This window comes from Glossina fuscipes, unplaced genomic scaffold, assembly GCF_014805625.2.
Source record: "Glossina fuscipes isolate IAEA_lab_2018 unplaced genomic scaffold, Yale_Gfus_2 1, whole genome shotgun sequence".
Classification (NCBI taxonomy): domain Eukaryota; kingdom Metazoa; phylum Arthropoda; class Insecta; order Diptera; family Glossinidae; genus Glossina; species Glossina fuscipes.
Window position 1 is genome coordinate 50,187,798 of NW_023998415.1, and position 22,634 is coordinate 50,210,431.

The 22,634-nt window shown below is 33.9% G+C and overlaps 3 protein-coding genes across 4 annotated transcripts; all 3 read left to right on the forward strand.

Annotated features, from left to right (window-relative positions):
• Nucleotides 1-3,431: 3,431 nt before the first annotated feature.
• On the forward strand, nt 3,432-7,046 carry LOC119631721 (battenin-like). The gene is made up of 6 exons (XM_038024171.1): nt 3,432-3,469; nt 4,689-4,920; nt 4,982-5,106; nt 5,177-5,335; nt 6,217-6,544; nt 6,612-7,046. The coding sequence occupies exons 2-6, from the start codon at nt 4,702-4,704 to the stop codon at nt 7,044-7,046; spliced, it is 1,266 nt and encodes a 421-aa protein (XP_037880099.1). The 5' UTR covers nt 3,432-3,469; nt 4,689-4,701.
• Nucleotides 7,047-8,098: 1,052 nt separating this feature from the next.
• Nucleotides 8,099-18,585, forward strand: LOC119631720 (arylsulfatase B). Of its 2 annotated transcripts, none has more exons than XM_038024170.1 (7): nt 8,099-8,388; nt 10,141-10,300; nt 10,381-10,607; nt 10,733-10,994; nt 11,053-11,210; nt 11,273-12,029; nt 18,542-18,585. In XM_038024170.1, coding segments are annotated over exons 1-7 (1,683 nt in total). In that variant the 5' UTR covers nt 8,099-8,271; the 3' UTR covers nt 18,544-18,585. The 2 variants fall into 2 exon arrangements, with proteins under 2 accessions (XP_037880098.1, XP_037880097.1); XM_038024169.1 differs by lacking the exon at nt 18,542-18,585 and adding an exon at nt 12,597-12,661.
• Nucleotides 15,386-20,751, forward strand: LOC119631719 (arylsulfatase B). The gene is made up of 7 exons (XM_038024168.1): nt 15,386-15,510; nt 18,417-18,679; nt 18,772-18,931; nt 19,004-19,230; nt 19,287-19,548; nt 19,615-19,772; nt 19,840-20,751. Exons 2-7 carry the CDS (start codon nt 18,581-18,583, stop codon nt 20,662-20,664), a joined length of 1,731 nt encoding a protein of 576 aa, XP_037880096.1. The 5' UTR covers nt 15,386-15,510; nt 18,417-18,580; the 3' UTR covers nt 20,665-20,751.
• Nucleotides 20,752-22,634: the final 1,883 nt, after the last annotated feature.

Consider the following 22,634-nt stretch of genomic DNA (forward strand, 5'->3'; position numbering starts at 1 on the left):
GATCTTTTGTTATAAAAAAAGCCCTAGATAGCGTTACAACATACATAAACTCTATTTCGATTCTACGCGATGGTAATTTACTTGCACTCGCTGGGAACCCGCGTGCAACCGAAAAGCTCATAAAGTCGAAACCTTTAGCTAATCTATGTGCTATTTCCGCTAAACTGTATGAAAAACTGAACTCAGTTAGAGACGTAGTTTATGCCCCGCGCTTAAAGCATGTTTCGAAGATGAAATTGTTCGCGAAATGGGCAATCAAGGAGTGACTGAAGTATATAAACTCACCAAATTAAATGACGACAGCAAAACACACTCTCTTACAGGAAGGATTAAATTCTAAAAATCAAAACGCAAAATTACTGTAGCATGGACGAAGCACGACGCAAATACCGGGATAGAAATGCATCTGTAGCTTAAGGAATTGGCAAAAGTAATACCTACGTTGCTGTTGCCTCGCAAATCGAGCCTAATAAGCCTTTAACTCTAACTCCTTCCAATGAAAAACCTGTTCTACCATCAATCAAAAATGATATTGCGAAACCAGTTCCATCACACACCAAAGATAATATTGAAAAAACCAAAGCAACAGCAAATATTGAAAAAATTAAAACAACAACACGTATCCTAAAATCTAATAAATTAAATTCCCCAGAATCACCAGCTTTCAACTCTAGTCAACAAGTTACAAGCTGTAGTGGTTCCAATCTTTCATCACTTAATCAACCCTCAATTTCACGTGCGTCCACTCGTTGCACTTCAAATGTACGCAACCATCTAAAGACAGGTTATTCTGCTGGCAAGAACAAATTATCCTCTCGACGGAGACGCTGACATGGCGAGTTAAGCCACCTACCAATCCGCATCCATGTCACTACAATTAAATAAAGTTTCTACTAAAATTCTAGAATGGAACATTAAGGGGCTTCTTAATAATTTTGATGAACTTCCTACACTTAGAAATGATTTTAACCCAACCTCTATATTCCTTCAAGAGACCATTGTAGAAGCTCTTTTAATCCTATTCCACCCAAATCATATACTGGATACGTCACGAATGCTGATCAAAATTCATTGCCCAAACAAGGAGTTGGTGTTTTTACAAAATCAAGTGTACCTCACAAACGCATAAATTTTAGCTCAATCATACAAACCGTAGTGATACAAGAAATCCTACACATAAAATTTACAGTGCTTTCCCTCTATATCCCACCTTCCCAATCGTTTTCTCAGCAAAAACTCTACAATTTATTCTCCGTACTGTACGTACCTATATAATACGCTATTTTCGACTGACCCTATGCCCTACATATAGAAAGTGGCAGCAGTTATTCCAATCCTAAAGTCAAAAAATGTCTCCATGGCATCGGATGATCGCCCAATCTCTCTTTTATCTTGCCTCTCAATGGTATTGGAAGAGATTATGGCATCTAGATTATCTTGGTTTCTTGAGTCCAAGAATCTGATAACAAAGCAACAAGTTGGTTTCAAGACGGGTTGATGGGTCATTGACGCTCTTTTACATATTGATTATTTTACAAGCAAAGCAATTTCCGAACGAAATCATGTAACAATTCTCTCAATTGATTTCGAAAAAGCTTTTGACAGTTGGTATTCATGTTATTTTAAAACTCTTGAGATCATGGAATGGTGGCGACAAATTTTTCAACTACATCAAATCATTCATGTTGTATCGGCGGTTTAAAGTTAGAGTCAACAATCATCTCTCTGATTTCTTTCCGCTAATGAATGGCATTCCACAAGGATCTCCTGTTTCTGTCACGCTTTTCCAAATCGCCTTCAACGAAATTAGTAAAATTCTTTGCCGTGTACCGAGAGTCGAACACTGTCTCTACGCAGACGATGTATACATTTTTACAAAAGAAAAAGATAGCACGAAGGCAATCAACATCCTCGAATCTATTGGACGAGAGATCTCCGCATGGGCAAACTCGTCAGGGGCTAAAATTTCCATATAGAAATCAAAAAAAATTGAACATTTGCCGAAAGCAGATATGAGATGCAGGAAATCTACTGATGCATATTAATGACTTACCAGTACTAAACGTACAGACGCTGCATATTCTCGGACTCACGTTTTCCAACAAATATCGTTGGAAAGCACTGTGTCTTCGGTTAAAAGTTCTATTTTAATAAGGGTGAATTTCATACAGTACGTTGCTTGGAAACGCCATGCGCATATTAACACTATTGCTTATCTTACCAAAATGCCTGTTTTAAGAAAGATTGACTATGCTTTGATAATTTATGGTAATAGCTACAAATCTAATATCAACATCTTTAACCCGGTCTATCACCAAACCGTCAGAGCAATGTGTAATGCTTTTCGGACGACGCCCTTAACTAATATTATAATTGAAACTGGTCTCCCAACTTTAGAAAAGAACAGGAGCACCATCAATACATTAAGGAATATAATTACAATACCTGGCGGAAAAATAAAAATGTTACGGGTACCAAGTCATATCGGTTTATTGGGAAATGAGCAGGCTGATCGAGCGGCAAAGTATGCTCCTCTAATTATGGATGATGTCATAGCAAAGTTGGATCTTCGGAACATGGAAAGAAAAGTTAAAGACAGAATTGCAGAAGGAAATTTACAATACCATAATCAACACTACTCTTCAATTAACCCTCAATAAACTCCACCTATATATCCAACAAATTTTGTGGAAACCAAGATCCAAGCATTTTCGAGAATTCGCCTTGGTCATACAATTGCTACTCACCAATGGATTTTGAAGAAGTCTTCCTCCGCAATCTGCAGTTGTGAACAAATTCTCACTATAAAGCACATTCTCTGCGACTGCCTTAACTTTTCTTTGGCTAGATGTATTGCATTTGGAATGATTAAACCTTTGGACATTCTAAAATCAGCTTCAGAACAGAAAATCAACTCAATATATTACTTTATTAAAACTACTAGGCTCAATATCTAATGCACATTTCTATAAATTAGAGCCGATGGCCTGGGTTGCTAGTGCTTAATGTCTTTTTAGTCTAAAAATTTATTTCATTAGTCTAAAATTATAATAATAATAATAATAATAAGGTTAGTCTTTCAATTAGTCATAATATATATTCACATGACTGCATCTAAGCTTCTCTTGACCTGAAAGTTGTTAAATTTGATTAAACGATTGAGTTTAATTTACTGCGATTGAAACGCTATTAAAACGAAGGTTGTTCTAATGTCTACACCTCAGCGACGATATAATATCTGACATCTTCAACTGTTTTGTTAACACAAAGGATTTGCTTCCTCTATTTATTGGAAATATGTCAACCTTTTACTGTAACCCTCTTACTTAACTGCACTTTTCTCCATCTATTGTATTTATGATTACGTGGACAGGCCTTGTCTCTAATGTCACGAGTTCTTAATGGAAGAAGTCACTGCAAGAGCGTAGAAGAAGCCATTTTACATCATTTTATTGAGATTGAAGGAGAGGTAACACAATATTCATATTCGAAGCGACTATAAAGCATATATTTAAGTATTTAAGACAAAAAAATATCTTTGAAAATTAATAAAAAAAGGCAATACCGTAGTCAATCCCAATAATAAGTTCTGCTGCCCGTTAGCCAATTGGTGCAAATTTGAATTTAAAGAAAGAAAAGTACATGTAGCCTTTTATAAAAATTCTCATTTTAGTGTGATTGGCAAAAATATGAATAAAGAAAGCTTAATTTTCCACTAAAAGTGTGCAAATTAACTTGTCGAAGAAAGCGTCGCCTATTGCTTTAGACAGTATTCATTTTAAAGACATCGTCAAGAATGCGACTGAGAGGCATGAAATTTGTATGGAAGTTATGCTGCATGTTCCTTTGAAAAATTGTGTTTAAACTTTTGAAATTATGTTGTAGACATGATTTTTTTATCACCGGGAATTTTTTACTACGTTTTTCCACTAGTGTGCAACCCCAGAGAGCTCAGAGTAGAACTTTTCAAGCTAAATTATTTGCTAATTCCTTTCGAGCTTTTCAATTCTTAATTTTGTCCAACAATCCATAGGTCCGTTAAATACAAAGCCAATGTTGCTCACATGTATTGAGATTTTGTGCATAACATCAGAAAGTGAAAATTTAAAAGAGTTTTGCCATTTTTTCCAAATTTCTTCACTACTAATAACATGAATATCTGTGAAAATGTATATACATGATACGTAATCCAAATCCAAATCCAATCTTCCTTTAAATAAGTTAAAGAAATTAAGTAAGAGCGAATCTGATTCTACGCATACAAACAAGTTATTATTTAGCTTTTCCAAATGTATACAAGCAAGTTATTATTAAGCTTTTCAAAAATACGCCTGGGAAGATTTCGTAAGCTACTTAACTTCTATTCTTGAGCAACGTGAGTGTCCATTGCGAATACCGGACGACTTATCTATATTCGATTCTCACCTTTTAGTGCATTAATCGAATAGACTTGATTTTTTACTCAATTGGGTTTTTTATTTGAAACTATTTGTAAATGGAAAAAATGGAAAAATCTCATATAATACGTAAATAGATATTCAAAGGGTAAGCGTGAAACTCGAAAAAATCACATTCTAAATGATGATGTTTGGGATGTCTTTCTAACTACAAGTTAAATAAAAGACAATAAATGATACAAAATAAAAAGCTTAAATTAAAAATTTAGTTACGTGTTTTTCAATTTTCAGGAAATAGAGGAATATGCCTGAAGTAGAAGAAAAGGGGAAAACAACACTGACCAAGAAAACGGAAAATGTTGCTCCCGGCGGTGTTCAGACTCGAGTTGTTGGTCCTGTTCCTCCTCTTGGAGGTTTGTGGCGTGACTTAATTGCTTATTGGATTTTGGGTTTATGCAATATTTACGGTTATGTAGTTATGTTGAGTGCTGCTCACGATGTATTGGACAAATTTCCACATCAAGTTAGTGATTTCATTACGAATTATTCTTTTTGTAATTTTTGATATATCCCTCTTCCGGAAGACTCGTAGCGATAAGCCTCACGAGCGAGACTGTCACTTAGTTTCGACGGGAGCGATTCTTTTGGCTGACGTTCTACCGGCAATGTTCGTTAAAATGATTATGCCCTTCGTACCATTTCGGGTCCAGTAAGTTTGCGACCTCTATTTGTCTCTTTCACATCTACATAATTAATTCAATACTTTTTTTGGGGTTAAGCTTCCTTGTTGCTCTGGCTGTTATATTTTCGGCAGCCGGTTTTTTATTAGTGGCTATGGCCTATTTTGAGTGGATGGCTATATTAGGAGTGGTCATCACTTCGGCTAGTTGCGGTATAGGAGATGCAACTTTTCTCGGATATTCTTCGAAATTTAATAAGTAAGTAACCGTACATATAATAAACTTTTAAAAAAAGGTGAGAAATGCATCAAAACGGAAAAAATATTGTTATGAAAACAGAAAATTTTTATTTTACATTTTAAAGAAATATTCGTGTTTTTTAAAGTTAAATCGGTTCTTGCTATGACAGATAAAGAAAATATATTATTCTTTTACGAAATTCAGTTCAAAAGAAAATGATATGAAAATTATTTCAAAATTTGTAAAGTTCAGCGGATTTAGTCGTGAAGGTAAAAGCAACTCATTGCGGCTGTTATCCACCAGCAGTATTTAGTTGTTTTCTATTACTGATCTATTATTATTTTTATATATTTAAAAACCTTATCGGTTGTTCGAATTTTTAAACAATTTCATAAAGCAAAACTAATCGAAAAGTTGCGCAAGCCTAAATTACTGCCACTTTCCTTGAATATGAACGTAGATTGGATATGATCACGAATGACTGAAGAGTATATAATTAATTAACCGTTGGATTTATGTGATTTTAAACTCTGCCGCTCATGATAGCAACGACACCGGTCTAAATTTTGGCTCCGTTAGGATTAGGTTGCAGTTAATTTATTTAACGGAAAGCAATTAAATTGGACGATCTTTTTAAGAAAAAGCCTTGCAATAAGTTATATATCTTTTCAACTTATAAAGTAAGCAAAAGAAGGAATTCATGTTCGTCCACGATCTCACAATTGTTAATAGTTTAGTTAATTCTTGGTTTTTGCCAACTGTTGTAAGCAAATTATATAAATTCAAAGCAATTAATGGATTCAAATTCAAAATAATTCTGTAGTAACCGTTTGGTTAGCAAATCTCGTTTCCTTCCAAATATTTTAAAATAACTTAAGCAATTATTTTGGTTTTCTTAGGAATGTAGTCTCGACTTGGTCCTCTGGAGGTGGGGCTGCAGGAGTTATTGGGTCTTTATCGTATGCCGCGTTGACCGAGTTTAAGCTCAGTCCAAGTGAAAGTATGTTGGTAATGTTAATATTTCCTTTCATCGAAGCCATGTCGTTTTGGGTTTTATTACGAAAGCCGCAAAGAGCTGCAGCTTCTGCAATTACGGGAGCATTAATTGAGGATCAAAAGCCTTTGATCGGATTTGCACAAAAATTTGCATATGCAAGAACATTGGTGGAATATATGATGCCTTTGGGCTTAGTATTTTTTTTTGAATATTTTATAAATCAGGGCTTGGTAAGCACGGAAATGTGTTAAAGCTTTGGAATTAATCAAAATAAGCATTTCTTATTTAATTTTTGAGTTCGAATTAGTTCTATTCAAAAATATTTTCCTCGATAAGGCATCTCAGTATCGTTGGCTAAATGTTGCTTATCGGATTGGAGAGTTCGTAGCGCGTTCCTCAGTTAATGTTTGTCAATTTCCAAAGATTTGGCTTATGGTGGTGTTTCAATTTATGAATCTTGTATATTTCTTCACGGAAGTGACTTTCAATTATACCCCTAGTGTTTGGATAACATTTACCATTGTCGTGTGGGAAGGTTTGCTCGGTGGTGGCGCTTATGTCAATACCTTTTATAGAATGTCGCATGAAATACCTCCAGTTCGACTGCAGTTTGCTATGTCCACGGTCGTACAAGCAGATGCATATGGTATAGCACTTGCAGGATTCCTAGCAATACCAGTCCACAATGCCATATGCTCACTACCGGTTGCCGAAAGAGCTATAGAATGGTAACATAGTTAATATGAACCCTTTTTTACCATAAAATACTAAAACAATATAGGACATAATGTTTGTTTGTGCGTTTTCAATTTACTTGTAAAATAAAATCATTTTGTTGAAATAAAAGCATTTTATACTTTTTTCGCTATTATTTGATCGAAGAAGGAGTAATTAAAAACAATACCAATAACTAACCGTGCACAGGGAGCTTTTTTTTTTGTTTCCGATATGTGATCCGTCAATCCGGAGATATCTTCCTCATCTGTATTAGTGCAATGTTGATTAGAATAAGGGAGGTTGGGAGAGAGGGAAAGAGAGAAGAAAGGTGGCGCAGTCTGAGAGAGGTAGGCCTGTAGTGTTATGCCGAGCATGAGGATGTTATCAGCATTCAATATAGCAGCTGCCGCGGAATTGAACCGGGTATGTCCATTTCATAGCCATGCTTTTTATCTATTAAGGCATATGGCAGTCTGGTAATATGGCAGTAAAGCCAAGTTTTTAGTAATTTATTAGAACACAGGTGAAATATAATAAAGTTTTTGAGAAGAAAATCAAATTTTCTAAATTTGGATTTCGTCAATTCCCATTTTGGTCCACGCGGCAGGGTATTTTTGTAAATGATAATGCCTCCAGTCTAACAGCTGATGTATCCTTGCTTTTGATTTACCGTCGGTTTCTTCAAATTCAAAAACTATTCTTCTACGTGTTCGTTACTTACAAGGAGAATATTTCTGAGATAAAAAACAAGCCATTATCGCGACAGACGGTTAACGCTTCCGTCCTAATGAATTTTGTGTAGAATGGAACGGGTTATATTAGTGACTTATTCCATTTCTACGGCTTGAGGTTTATGAACTCTTACTCTGAAAAGGATATAAATAGTAGTGTGCGTTACGAAGGGCAAGTATATTGATAAAGTGATCAGTCCTGTCGTCCAACGTATACGTTCAAGAAAAGCATACGGCGCATAGCTAATTAAATATTCTTGCCAAATAGTTAGTAAGTAATTTCATATCGCAAAAACGCGATCGAAGGAGAGAGGTAAACCCTAGAATTTAGTAAAAAACTTTAGACTTTAAATAAAGATCAGTATCTTTTTAATTTTATTACATTTTGTTTTATTTACCTTTTTATGAAAAAGCTTTCTTTTAATAGAGCTTACTACAGATTTATAAGGACTTGGTCTTCGTTGCTGACTAGTTAGTCACAAAAATATTTCGTTCATAATAACATCGGAATGAAGCTTATTGAAAGTTGTGCCTCAATTATTATGGTAATAATTCAGACCTTCCATTTAGCTCAGTCTTCGGAGATGGTGCCGCCCAATATTGTTATTATTATGGCTGATGATATGGTAAGTTAAGCAGAATTGAAAGAAAAGGTATAGACAAGCAAAACTTAAATGCAATGATGAAATGATACCCACACTTGAAAAAGAGCAAAGAAAGTTTCAAGAGCAGGAAATGAATTACGAATCATGGCAGATAATTAGATCATTGAACATTTGTTAATTAATATTAATTGTTCGTGTAGAATATATTATCGTGTTATTTCTTCAATATAAAGAGATTCTTCAGGACTATGAATTATCGATCTAAAAAAATGTTTATAAAAGGTAGTGCAGGCCTTACACAAATAGAGAATTCGATTAATAACCTGAAACCTGCATGAGATACGGCTATTAACCTACAACCTAATAAACAAATACAAAAAATGCGTAAAATAAATAAACAAATAACAGAAAAAAAAATTAAATTAAATTAAAATTATTACAATGAACAGAGGTAAAATAAAGCAAAATAGCTTGAAGATTTATATCAATTTTTTGGATATATAAGAAATGTGATAATGCCTTTTTAGGAAATCTGGATATTAACGGCAAACAGGCATCTGGTGCATTGTTTTATTTTGGAAACCCAAATTTTTAACTCAAAATCTTTTATGCTTAATGCTACTGGGTGGGAAATGACTATTGTAATATTAGCAAAATTTCATCGCTTAATTTGCAACGCCCATTAATGGGCCGCATAGATCGTAGTCATAGAATTCGTTTGTGATAAACAAAGCTAGAACTCAGTTCATGTGTGGTTGCCTTAAAACAAACGCGTCTGTAATGTCTGCTAAAGCCAAATCTGTGAAAGTAGCTTCATTCACAGGTTGTGACCTGCGACAAACATGGATATGGATTTCAAACCAAATACCTATTGAAGGCCTATGACTACATTAAAAGGTGACAATCAATTCCCTTTCTCGTATTTGATTTGAAAAAAAAAAAATGTTTTTCATGCACGAAATGGCTGCTAGATTAAGCAGGACTGTTCCAAAATAACACATTTCAATTGCGCCAACTATTGATTCCAACTTGAGTTACGATTATGCAGGCTTAACTGACGTGCATAGTAATCGGGCCTACAAACGTTGAGTTACAGCCATGCAAGAAGCATTTCTTGCATCAACGTAAGTCGTTCAGATGATCCCCACGTCAGAGGAACGCTTTCCTTCATTAGCAAATCAACTCCAATATGCTATTTTGAAGAGGATGCTGAATGTTTTGAAGGCAATCGCGGTTGCTTCAGCTCATTATCTCTAAGGTAGAGTTCAACTTTCGTCCCATAGGGTTTAGAAGTTCAAAAATTAAAAATCAGCTGACAAGATGTATAGTAAATAAGTCTGTTTTCTTTGGCGATATATTGAGGCATCTTTAATTGCTTTTAGTTGGACTTATAAAAACATTAGAAACTTTAAACTTCTTTGGCTGGTTATCTGCAATTTGACGACTTGATGAGCAGTTTGCCAAGTACTTTTAGTAGTACAATTATTTTTATTAAACGCAATTTTCGCTTGTCTAATTTTAATCTACAATCATTTAAGCTATACAAGAGCAAGGCTGATATTTCCCCTTTGTTTGCGTTTTATATCTTTAAATATTTATAAAAATTATTACATTTTTTAATCGGAAATTAAATATTTACAGCAGAGATACATTTAATAGCCCCACTATATGTTTGGTTTATAAACTTTCTCCGTATAGAGATTCGCAAATATATACTCATATTTGGAAAAGATAATACAAAGAAAAATTGTTTTTGTTACTATTGATGTTTAGGGTTTTGATGACGTAAGCTTTCGTGGCGCCAAAGAGTTTATAACACCAAATATCGATGCTTTGGCTTATCATGGTAAAATCTTACATCGATTGTATGCGCCGCCGATGTGCACACCTTCTAGATCAGCCTTGTTAACCGGCTTGTATCCGTTTCATACAGGTTTGTTAATCCAGCATGGAGTGACTGTTGTTCAGAAATTATTATTTGCTTAACTTTATGTTGTTATTCTATTTCGACAGGTACTCAACATTATATATTACTTAATCAGGAACCATGGGGTCCTTTGACAAAGTTCATTACAATGCCCGAAGTATTTCAGGCTCACGGTTATTCGACCAATTTAATCGGGAAATGGCATTTGGGTATGGGTCATAAACAATTCACTCCCACCTATAATGGGTTCGACTATCATTATGGTTACTGGGGTGCTTTCATTGATTATTATGATAAGACATCTAAAATGGAGGTGAGCGAAAATCTTGTGTTATAAAGCAAAAAACTTTTCACCTTTATCTTCACATTTCATATGGCAAATGCTTGAGGTTTTAAAAAAGGAAAATATTTTGTAAACATTCAATTCAAACATTTTAGACTCCCGGCTTTAGTTTGGGTTACGATTTTCGCCGTAATTTAGATTTAGAGTGCGATAAAGGCAATAATACTTATGTAACCGACTTATTTACTGCTGAAGCGGAAAGAATAATTATGCAGAATAGTGGCTCGAAACCTTTGTTCTTACTGGTGACTCATTTAGCTGTTCATACAGCCAACGAGGAAGATCCTTTGCAGGCACCTGAGGAAGAAATTGAAAAGTTTTCCTACATACAAGATATACGTAGAAGAAAATATGCAGGTATCATGATTGTGTTGATGTTTGCTAAGAACGTTTCTTTCACAATGGAAATTTTCAGCAATCGTCTCGAAACTTGATGAAAGTGTGGGTAGAATCGTTTATGCTCTGGATAGGGCGAACAAATTAAATAATACTATAGTTATTTTTTATTCGGATAACGGCGCGCCTACGGTCGGTTTGTTCAGCAATACCGGTTCTAATTGGCCTTTAAGAGGGGTTTGTATGGAAATTATTGTTAGCACAATAAGAATATTTAAAATATTATGCTCTTCTAATAGCAAAAAAATTCCCCTTGGGAAGGAGGTACACGTATTTCGGGTGCCATATGGGCCCCTCTATTACAAAATCGAGGTTCAATATTTCAACAACCTATGCATGTCGCAGATTGGTTTGCTACTCTTGCAGCGGCTGCTAATATTCATTTAAATCAATCCCTGACATTGGATGGCATTAACCTTTGGACCGAGCTAGTCACTAGCAAAACTGATACTCCTCCATACTCGGAAAGAGAAATTGTGCATTCTCTAGACAATCAAGCCGAAATGTATTCTTATAGCAAAGGACAATATAAATATATCAAAGGGACATCTCTTGAAGGCCGATACGATTACCATTTATCACAACGACCTAAAAAAATAATTGATCCTCGTGAGAAGTATTACTATGAGAACATAAGACAGTCGGCCACTTTTCAAGCTCTCCAGAAATATGATGAGAAACCCTTAACCAATTCAAGAATGCACAATTTGCGAGTGAAAGCCTCAGTGCAGTGTGAGGCTAAGAGTCTGAAACCAAATAGCAATTGCAAACCCTTGGAGGAGGAATGTCTTTTTAATGTCTGGAAGGATCCATGCGAGCAAAGAAATTTAGCTCGTCTACACAAATACGACAACATAATGAAAAGTATGCGTGAGGATATACTGAAGCTAAAAGCCACTGCTGCACCCCCCTTAACTGGTAGAGGTTCACCGGAATATGATCCGAGCCGATATGATTGCACTTGGACAAATTATTTGGATATTTTTCCTAAAAATTGTAAGTTTGCATTTTGAAATTCGTTGTGGTTTCTGTACCCCGCCCTAAATTGTTCTATGTCAAACAAATATATGTTAAAGCCCACTTCAACTTTTTATAAACATTGATAGCTCGTCTGAATTGATTTAGACATATTGATTGGGGTCAATAGCTATCAGATTGCTTTGCACTTTGTTTTGAATTCATAGCTTCTACTCTTGCAAGTTGCACGTCTTGTCCAAACTGGCCCAAGAGTTTAGTCTAAAATAAACAATAACATGAAATGTAAATTTTCCATCTTTAGTATTCTTTCTGTTATAGTCGTTTGCCTAGTGTTTCATCTCTCATGTTAGCTATATTTCTTTTCGTTCTGCTAAATGTACATAGCCCCATGTATTATGAAATAAATAAGTCAATGCTATTGACGAGGCCGTTATTATATGTAATATACCTAACATTTTTAGCCTTCACAATTGCAGTGCCATTATAAAATTTAGCGCAGATGTGGCGTGGGTGACAAAAACTCTAACTAGACTAACTATTACTTTTTTTCTTCATGTACTAAGCCAAATTTTTTTAATTTAAAAGATATCTTGCCATGTAACCGCGAGCTACTGCCTTGTTCAAGGATTGCTTAAAAGACTTTTTCAGTCCTCCCTGGATGTCACGGAATATTGTATTTCACTTGAGAATTGTTAAAACTATTTTTAATTGTATTTTCGTTTATTTTCACATACACGTCTGTAAGTGCATATGAAGGCATCCTAGTGTTTAAAAATAAATAAAATCTTTTAAAGAATTATAAACATATATGTGGTTTTTATACGATGGGTATTGAAAATATGCGAAAATGCACCCATTTCTCTTGCAGAGAGAAAGCAGAAAACAATGACGACCCGTGTAGCTGCTAATAGGTAATAATAAAGCATAAATTTTCCATGGGAAGACAAAAATTATTGTGGGCTTAAAGAAAATTATTGTGGGCGAAGATATCAATTTTCCAAAGCTTGAACAAATTAGTCACCGTTATTATTATTACTATGGTGGGCAAACCGTACCACATCTTAGGGGTTCTTTTGTACTTAAATTTGTCTAAATGTCACGTTAGCTTGGTCATGGATGGATGGTATGACCTTTGAAGGATGTGTGTGCGACGAATATCAGAACAGAGCTAGATTTTATTTTGTGATTCCCTCAAGCAAACTATTCGTCAGATTTCGTCTCCTCGGACTAGTCCGGTGGTGACAGAGCTATACATAGTGAAAAGAGGTAGTCCAAGATTGACGGTTATTTTGAGGCGAGCTCAATTATTCTCACTAAAAGGGAAGACTTGAACCCTTTTAAAACCACTGGTGATAGTGCATCGAGTTAAAAGGAGATATAAAGCCTTTTTTAAATGCCGGGCTTAGATATAATTACTAAATATTTCGTGAAGGTATCTCCTTTTTAAATTTTACATCGATGTTTGCCAAAACGAATGATGTACAACTTTAACATTACATACGTGCACACAAGCACAATCCATTAAAGCTATCCAAAATTATTATCATTGATGTTCTTTAAAATTAACATTTCGTGATCGAATTATCTAATTCCATTAGACATTGTTAAGCTCGGTTTACTATTTCTTCCTTCGTATCTTTTCTTTCCGATGATAGTACATCAACAATAATCTTCAAGACCTGTACTGAGTTGGCAGACCATCAACGCGTGCCATGTAGCTATTTTCATTAGCTCAAACAATTTCGGTTAAACGAAAACGATTCGTTAATTAGCAATCAGAATAAAAAAGGAAAAAAAATTGATTATCATTTCTCACTCAAAGTCGTCTTCACCGATGAAATTTATTTTGCGTCATGAGGATTTTGTTAAGAAAGAAGATAATCCCCGAATAATCCTAGAGAAATTGTTAGAACCCAAAGATGCTATGTTTGCTCTGAATATTAGATTGGTGCACTCATTAGCATTGATCTAAGCTTGAGGAGACTAACATCAATTCATCAACGCAAGCCTTAGTTACTGGATTAGAAGTTTTAAGGTCGAGTAATTTCATAAAATTCTGACATTAAAGAGCCATCTAAATACCGGCAGTTGACTCCACTTGGGATTTTCTTGGGATTTATTGAAAAAAATGAATTTAATGTGCGGAAAAGGTGTTGGAAGTTCTGATGGTCATGATGGACATTGGCGCGTATTCTAGACAAGCTTGTAGACTTGCCTTTCAAAAAACTTTGTATAAAGGTATTTTTTCTAAAGTTTTTGTGTTTTCTTTGACATCCCAGATATTTATTTGAGTACCTCTGTAACCGTTGTACATACGTTGAGTGGAGATATTTAATACTTAATCCAAAATATCGGCGCACATGAGTATGCGTGCAATAGAAATGAAATTAAAAAAACACCTTTGAGAAACTCTAGGATCAATCTGTTTAGGACATTTCAGGTAGTCTAGACTAGGGCAAAACCACGAACTGTTATTTTGTAGTTTTCTTGCTGCCAGTCTCTTTGTCAAGATTAGAGATTCATGTATTTATAACCATTCTACACAATGTCGACCATTACGCAGAAACTCCAATTTACAGCAATAAGCGTAAGCTAAAATGCTCTATGAAGTACTAAGAAATGCACGCTGAAAAGATTTTAAATACAATCAAGGGAAAACTATCTAATTTGAAAATATTTTAAATCTTCTTTCTTAGGAAATTCCACATATAAGCTATTTCTGCGGTAAGAGCCCTCTCTTTCTCTCATTCAGCTCCCTGCCTTTTACTCTCTTTCAATCAAGTTAAATCTCATATATACTCGTCCATGTTGTGATCAATTTGGTTACGTACTTGTGTGCTGATTGTTAGCAAATAAAATGTGTTTGAAGTGTCTCCACAACTTTCAATTAATGTTACACCTTCGCATGGAAAGCACTAAAAATACAAAAAAAAAAAAAAAACAAAAATAAAATTAAAGTAAAAAAGAAAAGAAAAAATAGACAAATAAAATATCTAAATTAATAAACATAAAACCATAAAAAAATTTTTCGAATGAAAGGAATCATATAAAAACATTTCAAAGTATTTTGTTTAAAAAGAAAAGTGAAAACAATTGCACATTCATTTATGTAATAAATAAAAAGGTTTAGTTGAAAACGATTAGCCGCATAGATATGTAGGCATGTATTTAAAAATTTGCAAAATAATTAAAAATTAATTAAATGTGCTAAATTATCTCTCACGCCCTTCGTTTCTTTCATGTGCATGGACAAAAGTCCAACATACCTACAAAAAGTTTAATGCTGTGTTATTTGTTATTATTGAATTTTTTCTTAACAATATTATATGTGATTTTGAAATACTTTTGAGATAATTTAAAAATCTTTTGTGAGAACTTGCAGGTTTTTTTTTTTGTGTAATTTATTGGATACATCCAACGATTTAAGCAAACCGCTGATTAAATATCACACAATCGGCATCTTCTACTTCATTATTTCATGAACAATAGAGGTTCTCGTGTATGTTAAATAATTAACGAAATTAAATTCAATTTAATTACATGTATTACGCGTATTTGTTTATACATAGGGGAATTCACTGAAAAAGTGATCGTAAAAAAAAACCAAGGGAAACAAAGACGGAGAGACAGAGAGAGAGAGAGAGAGAAAGAGAGAGAGAGAGAGAGAGAGAGAGAGAGAGGGAAAGAGATACTTTTATATAATTTATCAAATCTCCAAGTATCACTCAAAAACAATACATATTCTTTCATAGGCGCGTTTGAAACAATATTAAATATTTTTATTAAGTAGCATAACCACCACCTAAAACTAGGGCGGTGATAATTTTGTGACGTGACTTGGAATATCTAGCATCTAGAATCCATCACATCCTCTTTTTACAGGATGGAAAAAAAATACCAAACCACACAATTCATATACCATAATATTCATTAAAATGAATAGGGTGTGAGAAGAAGATTCGTTCTACGAAATTTAAGTAAATATCATATATGTATTATTTTACTTTACTCGTAAAGATATCGCTAATAATTTGTCTATATCAAGGAAATAATTATTTACTTAGTTAATTATGTAATACGCCGCAATAGAATTTACTATAACTTCATTTTGCCGTACCTCAAATACATAATACAGTTATGATTCTGTGATTTATTCATTTTATATAATATGTAATATGTGAACATTAATTTTGTTAAATATTCATGTCATGTTAGGGCGAATACTTGCTAACCGACTTCGGTTGAATAGAGACTAGATCTGTAGTTTGAGTGTGGCAGTTGGTTGAGAGTAACTTTTCAGCGTTTCAAAATTTCTTGTAAACTTTCACTCCGATCCCCACATGTTTATGAACGGTAATCTCGTCCATTTTTCAAAATCTCTATAAATTGTAATTGACAACCAATTGAGCGAACATGGATAAATAGGCAAACGCGTCGGCAAATGTATCGACAGATTGACAGGAGGCGAAAAGTAAGCGGGTCAAGAAGACGAACGCAGCTACTTGAACTTTGCTCTGATCGAAGATATATACACTCTATCGGCTCTGCAATGCTAATATCTTGACGTTATAAAAAGTAGCCATAGATTTACTATACCCTCATTGTCAAGAAGACAGATATAAAAAAGCGACAGTTTGTTGACTGAGAGTCAACCTAGGATCTCTGTTATATATTTGGGTCGAATGTCAACTCAGATTTTCTGCAGATCGTAAATTTAAAATTTTTTCTATTCTTTTTACGATTTTTAGTTTTTGTGATTGCATTTGTGACCGTTCGTCTTTTATAGAGTACTGAAGATCAGAAAAGATGAAGAGAATTTTTACAACATGTATATATCTTATATATACAGAAAATAAATTTTAGACAGGTATATTAGGTCGTAAATGTGACTGGGTTAAAGCCAGGCCAAGCTTGGCAAACGTATTCTCTGCGCGAAACCACATATACTAAATTATAATTTTGCACGCTATCAGAATTTCAAAGGCAGACAAACACACCCGTGCACAATTTGCCATGTCATTGATCTTGAGTGCTCAAAGCAAAGTAAAGCGATTGTTGTATCTGATTTAATAATGTTGTGCTACAGCTATTTTACATTGTGTAAATAAAAATTTTTGGCAAATTTCACTGCGAGGAATATTCGCATTAAACGTTAAAGACTGTAGTTACTGAAGGCGCACTTTCCTTTTTAGGTTTTATAAATTTTTATATTTTCTACACACTACAAGATCTCATAAATAATATATATATATATATATATATATATATATATATATATAATATGTATATAATATGTATATATATCTAAATTAATCAAGCTTGAAGGTTTCCGCAAAAGTTCTGCTTAAAAAACCGACTAAATGGATCTGTAGTTCCATAGGTAACAAGCAAAGAAACTTTTCTGTTTCTTGGATTGTATTTTTGGTCATGTAGCATTTCTCATCAAAATTGGAATTCATTGTTCTTATAATTTATATGCATTGTTCTTATAATTTATATATACGACATTTTGGCTAATAATCTGTTGTCATATTCTTGGTAAAATAGTTACGCCATCATTTTAGAAATTTTTGTTGGAAAATTGATCTGAGTGAAACATAGCAAATGGTTAAATGATAGTTGGGACAGTGCAAGGCCTTGGTTATAATGTGCACGCATAAAAACTTCTTGGCCAAACATTTTATATACATTTTTCATATATGCAACACATAGCGCATGGAAATAATTTTCGAATCGAACATCGTATGTGTGTATTTATTTATAAACCATGAAATCATATAACGATTTATTCAAAAGTTTTTCGACACAAAGCAAGATAACGGTACAAATACTAACGTAACTTTCCTCTCGGTAATATTAATCCCGCATACAGCAGGAGGGCAGATTACCTTTTTCACCTCGTTCACCGTATAGCTCTTTGAATTATTATGAATAGGTAGACTTGTTTCTGTATCCAGGGTTTTGAATAGAAAAACAAGTGTGAATTTCAATTTGTGTATTCACAAAGCAGTCAAAGTTTTTTTTCAAAATTATATCCCAATTCTCTGTTGATTGTCGTCCATTTGGGAAGCAAAAAATATTAATTCCGCGAAGCGTCACTATGCGAGTTGCTACCCCTGGGATGAGTATCGAAAATTCGATTTAATATCCTTTGATGAGGCATCTTTGAAAATCGTATCAATCAGATGAAATTGCAAAGTTGACCTTTTGAGGAACGTGTGAAAGAATTTTATCGCTGGAACTCATTAAGTGAATTCGTTTAAAGATAAAAACGCAATTATATGATATAAGAAATGCATTTAGTGCATTAGGCATGATAATCTTAAGATATTTTTCGTTTATAACAAAGTAAGGTTATTTAATTTTATAATAAGTACTTAAAAAAACTTTTAATTCTAATATAAGCAAAAGCGAAACGCTGAAAACGTGATTTAAACCTGACAATCCCTTCAAACCTTTTCGTATAAATAAAAAAGTTAATCAATAATATCGCAATAATAGCACATAATAAATAAATGAATTAACAACAGAATCTAATGGAAATTAAAAGGGTTTCATAAACGAGTAAGATGTGGAAGTTTTTGGTAATTATTTTGTCACTATTAACGAAGGAAAGGCCAGCGGGGGCAACTAAGCCAAATATAGTTATAATAATTTCAGATGATATGGTGAGTTAAACTGTATTCTCCAATATTCTACTTAATTAATTATTTGTGTTTTGCTTTTTCTTTCGATTATTGTTTTACATGAATAATCGAAGGGTTTCGATGATGTCAGCTTTCGCGGTTCAAATGAATTTCTAACACCCAATATTGATGCTTTAGCTTACAATGGCGTTATTCTAAATAATTTGTATACGCCCGCTATGTGTACCCCTTCTAGAGCAGCTCTATTAACGGGCAAATATCCTATTAATACCGGTACACTTTCCGATTTAGTGATTTTCAAAATTTCATAAAACGACTTAAATTAACGTCTTCTGTATCTTGCAGGCATGCAGCATTATGTTTTAGTGAACGATCAACCTTGGAGTTTGCCAGTAAATGAGACAACTATGGCGGTGATATTTCAGGAGCATGGTTACTACACCAGCTTGATTGGCAAATGGCACTTGGGAATGTCGCGCAAAGTTTACACGCCCACATTTAGGGGCTTCGACTATCATTACGGTTATTTGGGTTCCTACGTGGACTACTACGACCATACTTTACTTCAAAGGGTGAATCTCTGATTTTTAAATAATTTTTTATCGCTGACATTTGCCTTCTTCTGCAGAGCGAAAACTATTCACGAGGCCATGATTTTCGTTTAAATTTGGATTCCATACACGATCAGACGGGTGCCTATGTCACCGATCTGTTAACGGAAGCATCAGTTAATCTAATAAAACGACATGACTACGATGCAAAACCTTTATTTTTAATGTTAAGTCACTTAGCACCTCATTCAGCGAACGAGGAGGATCCCTTGCAAGCGCATGATTTAGAAATTGAAAAGTTCTCCTATATCAAAAATCCACAGCGGAGAATCTATGCAGGTACGGTAGCTTTTCAATTTGTCTTTTCTTTCTATTGTAAGCTTCTACTTTTATTTCAAATTTCAGCTATGATGTCAGCTTTGGATAATAGCGTGGGTCAAGTGATCGGAGCCCTGGCAGACATGGAAGTATTAAAAAATACAATTGTACTTTTCCTTTCGGATAACGGTGGTCCCACGACGGGCTTGCATGCTAACACTGCCTCCAATTATCCATTAAGAGGAGTAATCTTTTTCTTATTAACATTACATTCGTATGTTTGTGAAAAACAATTTTTAAAACTACTTTTAGCAAAAAAATTCACCCTGGGAAGGTGGGCTTCGGTCATCGGCTGCTATTTGGTCAACGCAGTTAGAAAAGTTGGGTTCAATATGGCAACAAACATTCTATATAGCCGATTTTTTGCCAACTTTGGCATCAGCTGTAGGCATTTACTTGGATATAGGCTCTCTAAAGCTAGATGGTTTGAACCTGTGGTCGGCTTTAAAATATGGTTACGAGAGAGTTGAACGCGAAATCTTACATAATATTGACGACATAGATAACTACGTATCTTATTCGAAAGGCAAATGGAAATTCATTAACGGTACTACCCAAGAAGGAAAATATGATGACTGGCTAAGTGAAAGGATCGATAGTAGTAGTTGGGATCCCAGGTCTTTGAATTATGAGGAAATAATTAGAAATACGACAGTGTGGCAAAATCTTCATTACCTCAACATATCTCCATCTGTGGTAAACATTACAAAGCTACGCCAAGCAGCCTCAGTAAAGTGTTTGGAAAAAGATCCTGCATTGTTGCAAGCATGCGAGCCATTAAAAGGACCCTGCTTGTTCGATTTAGATAATGATCCGTGTGAACAGAACAACTTATACGATGAGCAGCATAAGAATTCTAAAATAGTTTTGGAAATGCTTGAACGCGTTGATATTTTACGCCAGCAAGTTCATCCTATGAATAATAAGCCGGGTGATCGGCGTTGTGATCCTATAAATTATAACAACGAGTGGACATGGTGGGAAGATATACTAGAAAATGGTGCTACAGAACTTGCATCATTTGCAAATAATCTCAAACTCTTATTTGTTTTATCTACTTTAGCATTATTACGTTGATACAAAGTAATCAAATAAAAATATTTGTGATACAAGAATTTAAAAAATTAAAAAAAAGGAAAAAAAATATTTTTCATAAAATTAAGAAAAAAAGCTATGTTTGCCAAAGTTAACCCGTTTTGTTAAAGAAATAATTAAAATAATTCACGAAGTGATAGACTGTTCGCTACCATAAATCATATGTTAATAAACAAATATTTTACAAAGACAATGAATACTACAAAGGTTCAATAAATCAATTTGTGACATGCCAGGCTTAACATCGGGAATACATTATGCACTGATACGAATTGGATCCCGGATTTGACTTTGCTCGTTAGCTGTTGTAAACAGTTAACAATGTTTTTTCGAGAGTTTGAGAAAACTTAAATAATCCTCTAAAGAACTGAAGAACTTTTCTAACTATATGTAAGATATCCAGTTCGTGATAACGGTTTTTCTCTGCTATTTGTTCTATGTATGTGATTTTATAAACGAAAGTGTACATTTAATACCATCTTTGAGAAATCGCTTTTATTGGTTTGTTCGTTAGTGACATTTTGCACAGGTGTTAGTAATGTAATTAATTTTTTGTTAAAATGAAAGTTCAGTAAAGCAACGTCAATCATTGGCTAATACTTTTCCCATCTCTCTGAGAGTGCACGACTTCCGTATCGAAAGAATAACTTGTCCTTCAAAGCTACCGAAAAGACCCACTTATGAATGTCTTCAAGATAAAAGTGCTGCTTACATAGGCCATAAGCCATCTATTGAATGAAGTAATAATGATAAAGAACAATGTAGCACATCTCAATTCTGTGCTTTTAACGTGATCAACTCAGCAGCTTTGCTAACAATATGTTATCGATTGTTATGTCTGTAATCTATTGTCGCCGTTACATTAAGCCTAGTGAATCCCATTAAATACGTCAGCCTTAATTTTATCAATTAAAGATGTTCTCTGCTTATTATTGTACTATACGAATATATACATATATAATATTATTTTATATATATATATTGCATTTTTTGCCATATGTTTGAAATGTATAGAAATTAACATCTAAGGGCGTAAAGTATATGCATTCTCGATCGTTTTATGAACACTTCGCTCATATTTATCTGTCTTTCTGCCTTTGCGAATTAAAAAATGTTCTCTAGCGTGAAAAACTCCTTTTGAAATCCAGCAATATTAACTCATACGTTTTTCTAGAGTTAGGAGAAAAGATGTACAATTTTTTGATTAAAGTTTAAAGCATGATCTTAAGTTTTAAGAATTTCATATGAAGTTCCTTAAGTTCTCAAGATGCAAAATCTATGTAATTATGCGGTGCGTAGTGCTGTTATCTATTATTATTTGAAGAAACACGTTCCAAGTATCGTATATTATGAGTATTTTACGTTTTTCAAGTATTATAAGTTAACGATACAATTGTATGCATTATTTGCTGAATTGTGACATTTCATCAATTCATTTAAGATTATTGCTTTACAACAAATATAGCAGTTATGAAAGATGATCTTGATAATGATGAACGCTTTATAAACACCATCGTGACGAATATGTCTGTGCAGCGACTCATGTTATTGTATGCATCCCAACATCGTATAGATGGTAAAATCTCTATTGTCGGCTTTAAGGAAATATTATTTTTAATGAATCAGTTGTAATCAAGCACTCGAGCATAACAGAGCGAAGCATTTTTTCAATTAACTATTACGATCTTCGCCTTATCTTTTAATAAATTACTATGTAATTACAATAATTACTATTTAGTGAGACGATTTTCTTTGCTTCGTATCGACATGATGTAGGTGTTCAAAGAATTCGTTCCAAACTGAACATAACTTTATTTGTTGTTTAATACCGGTTTAAGTTATGACGATTTACGTAAGAATGACGAGCAAAACGATAAAAACATTAGAAGCAACTTTAATGTTTTAAAATAGATTTTTGCTGTTAATTTGAAACAATCAGGTACTGTTAAGTT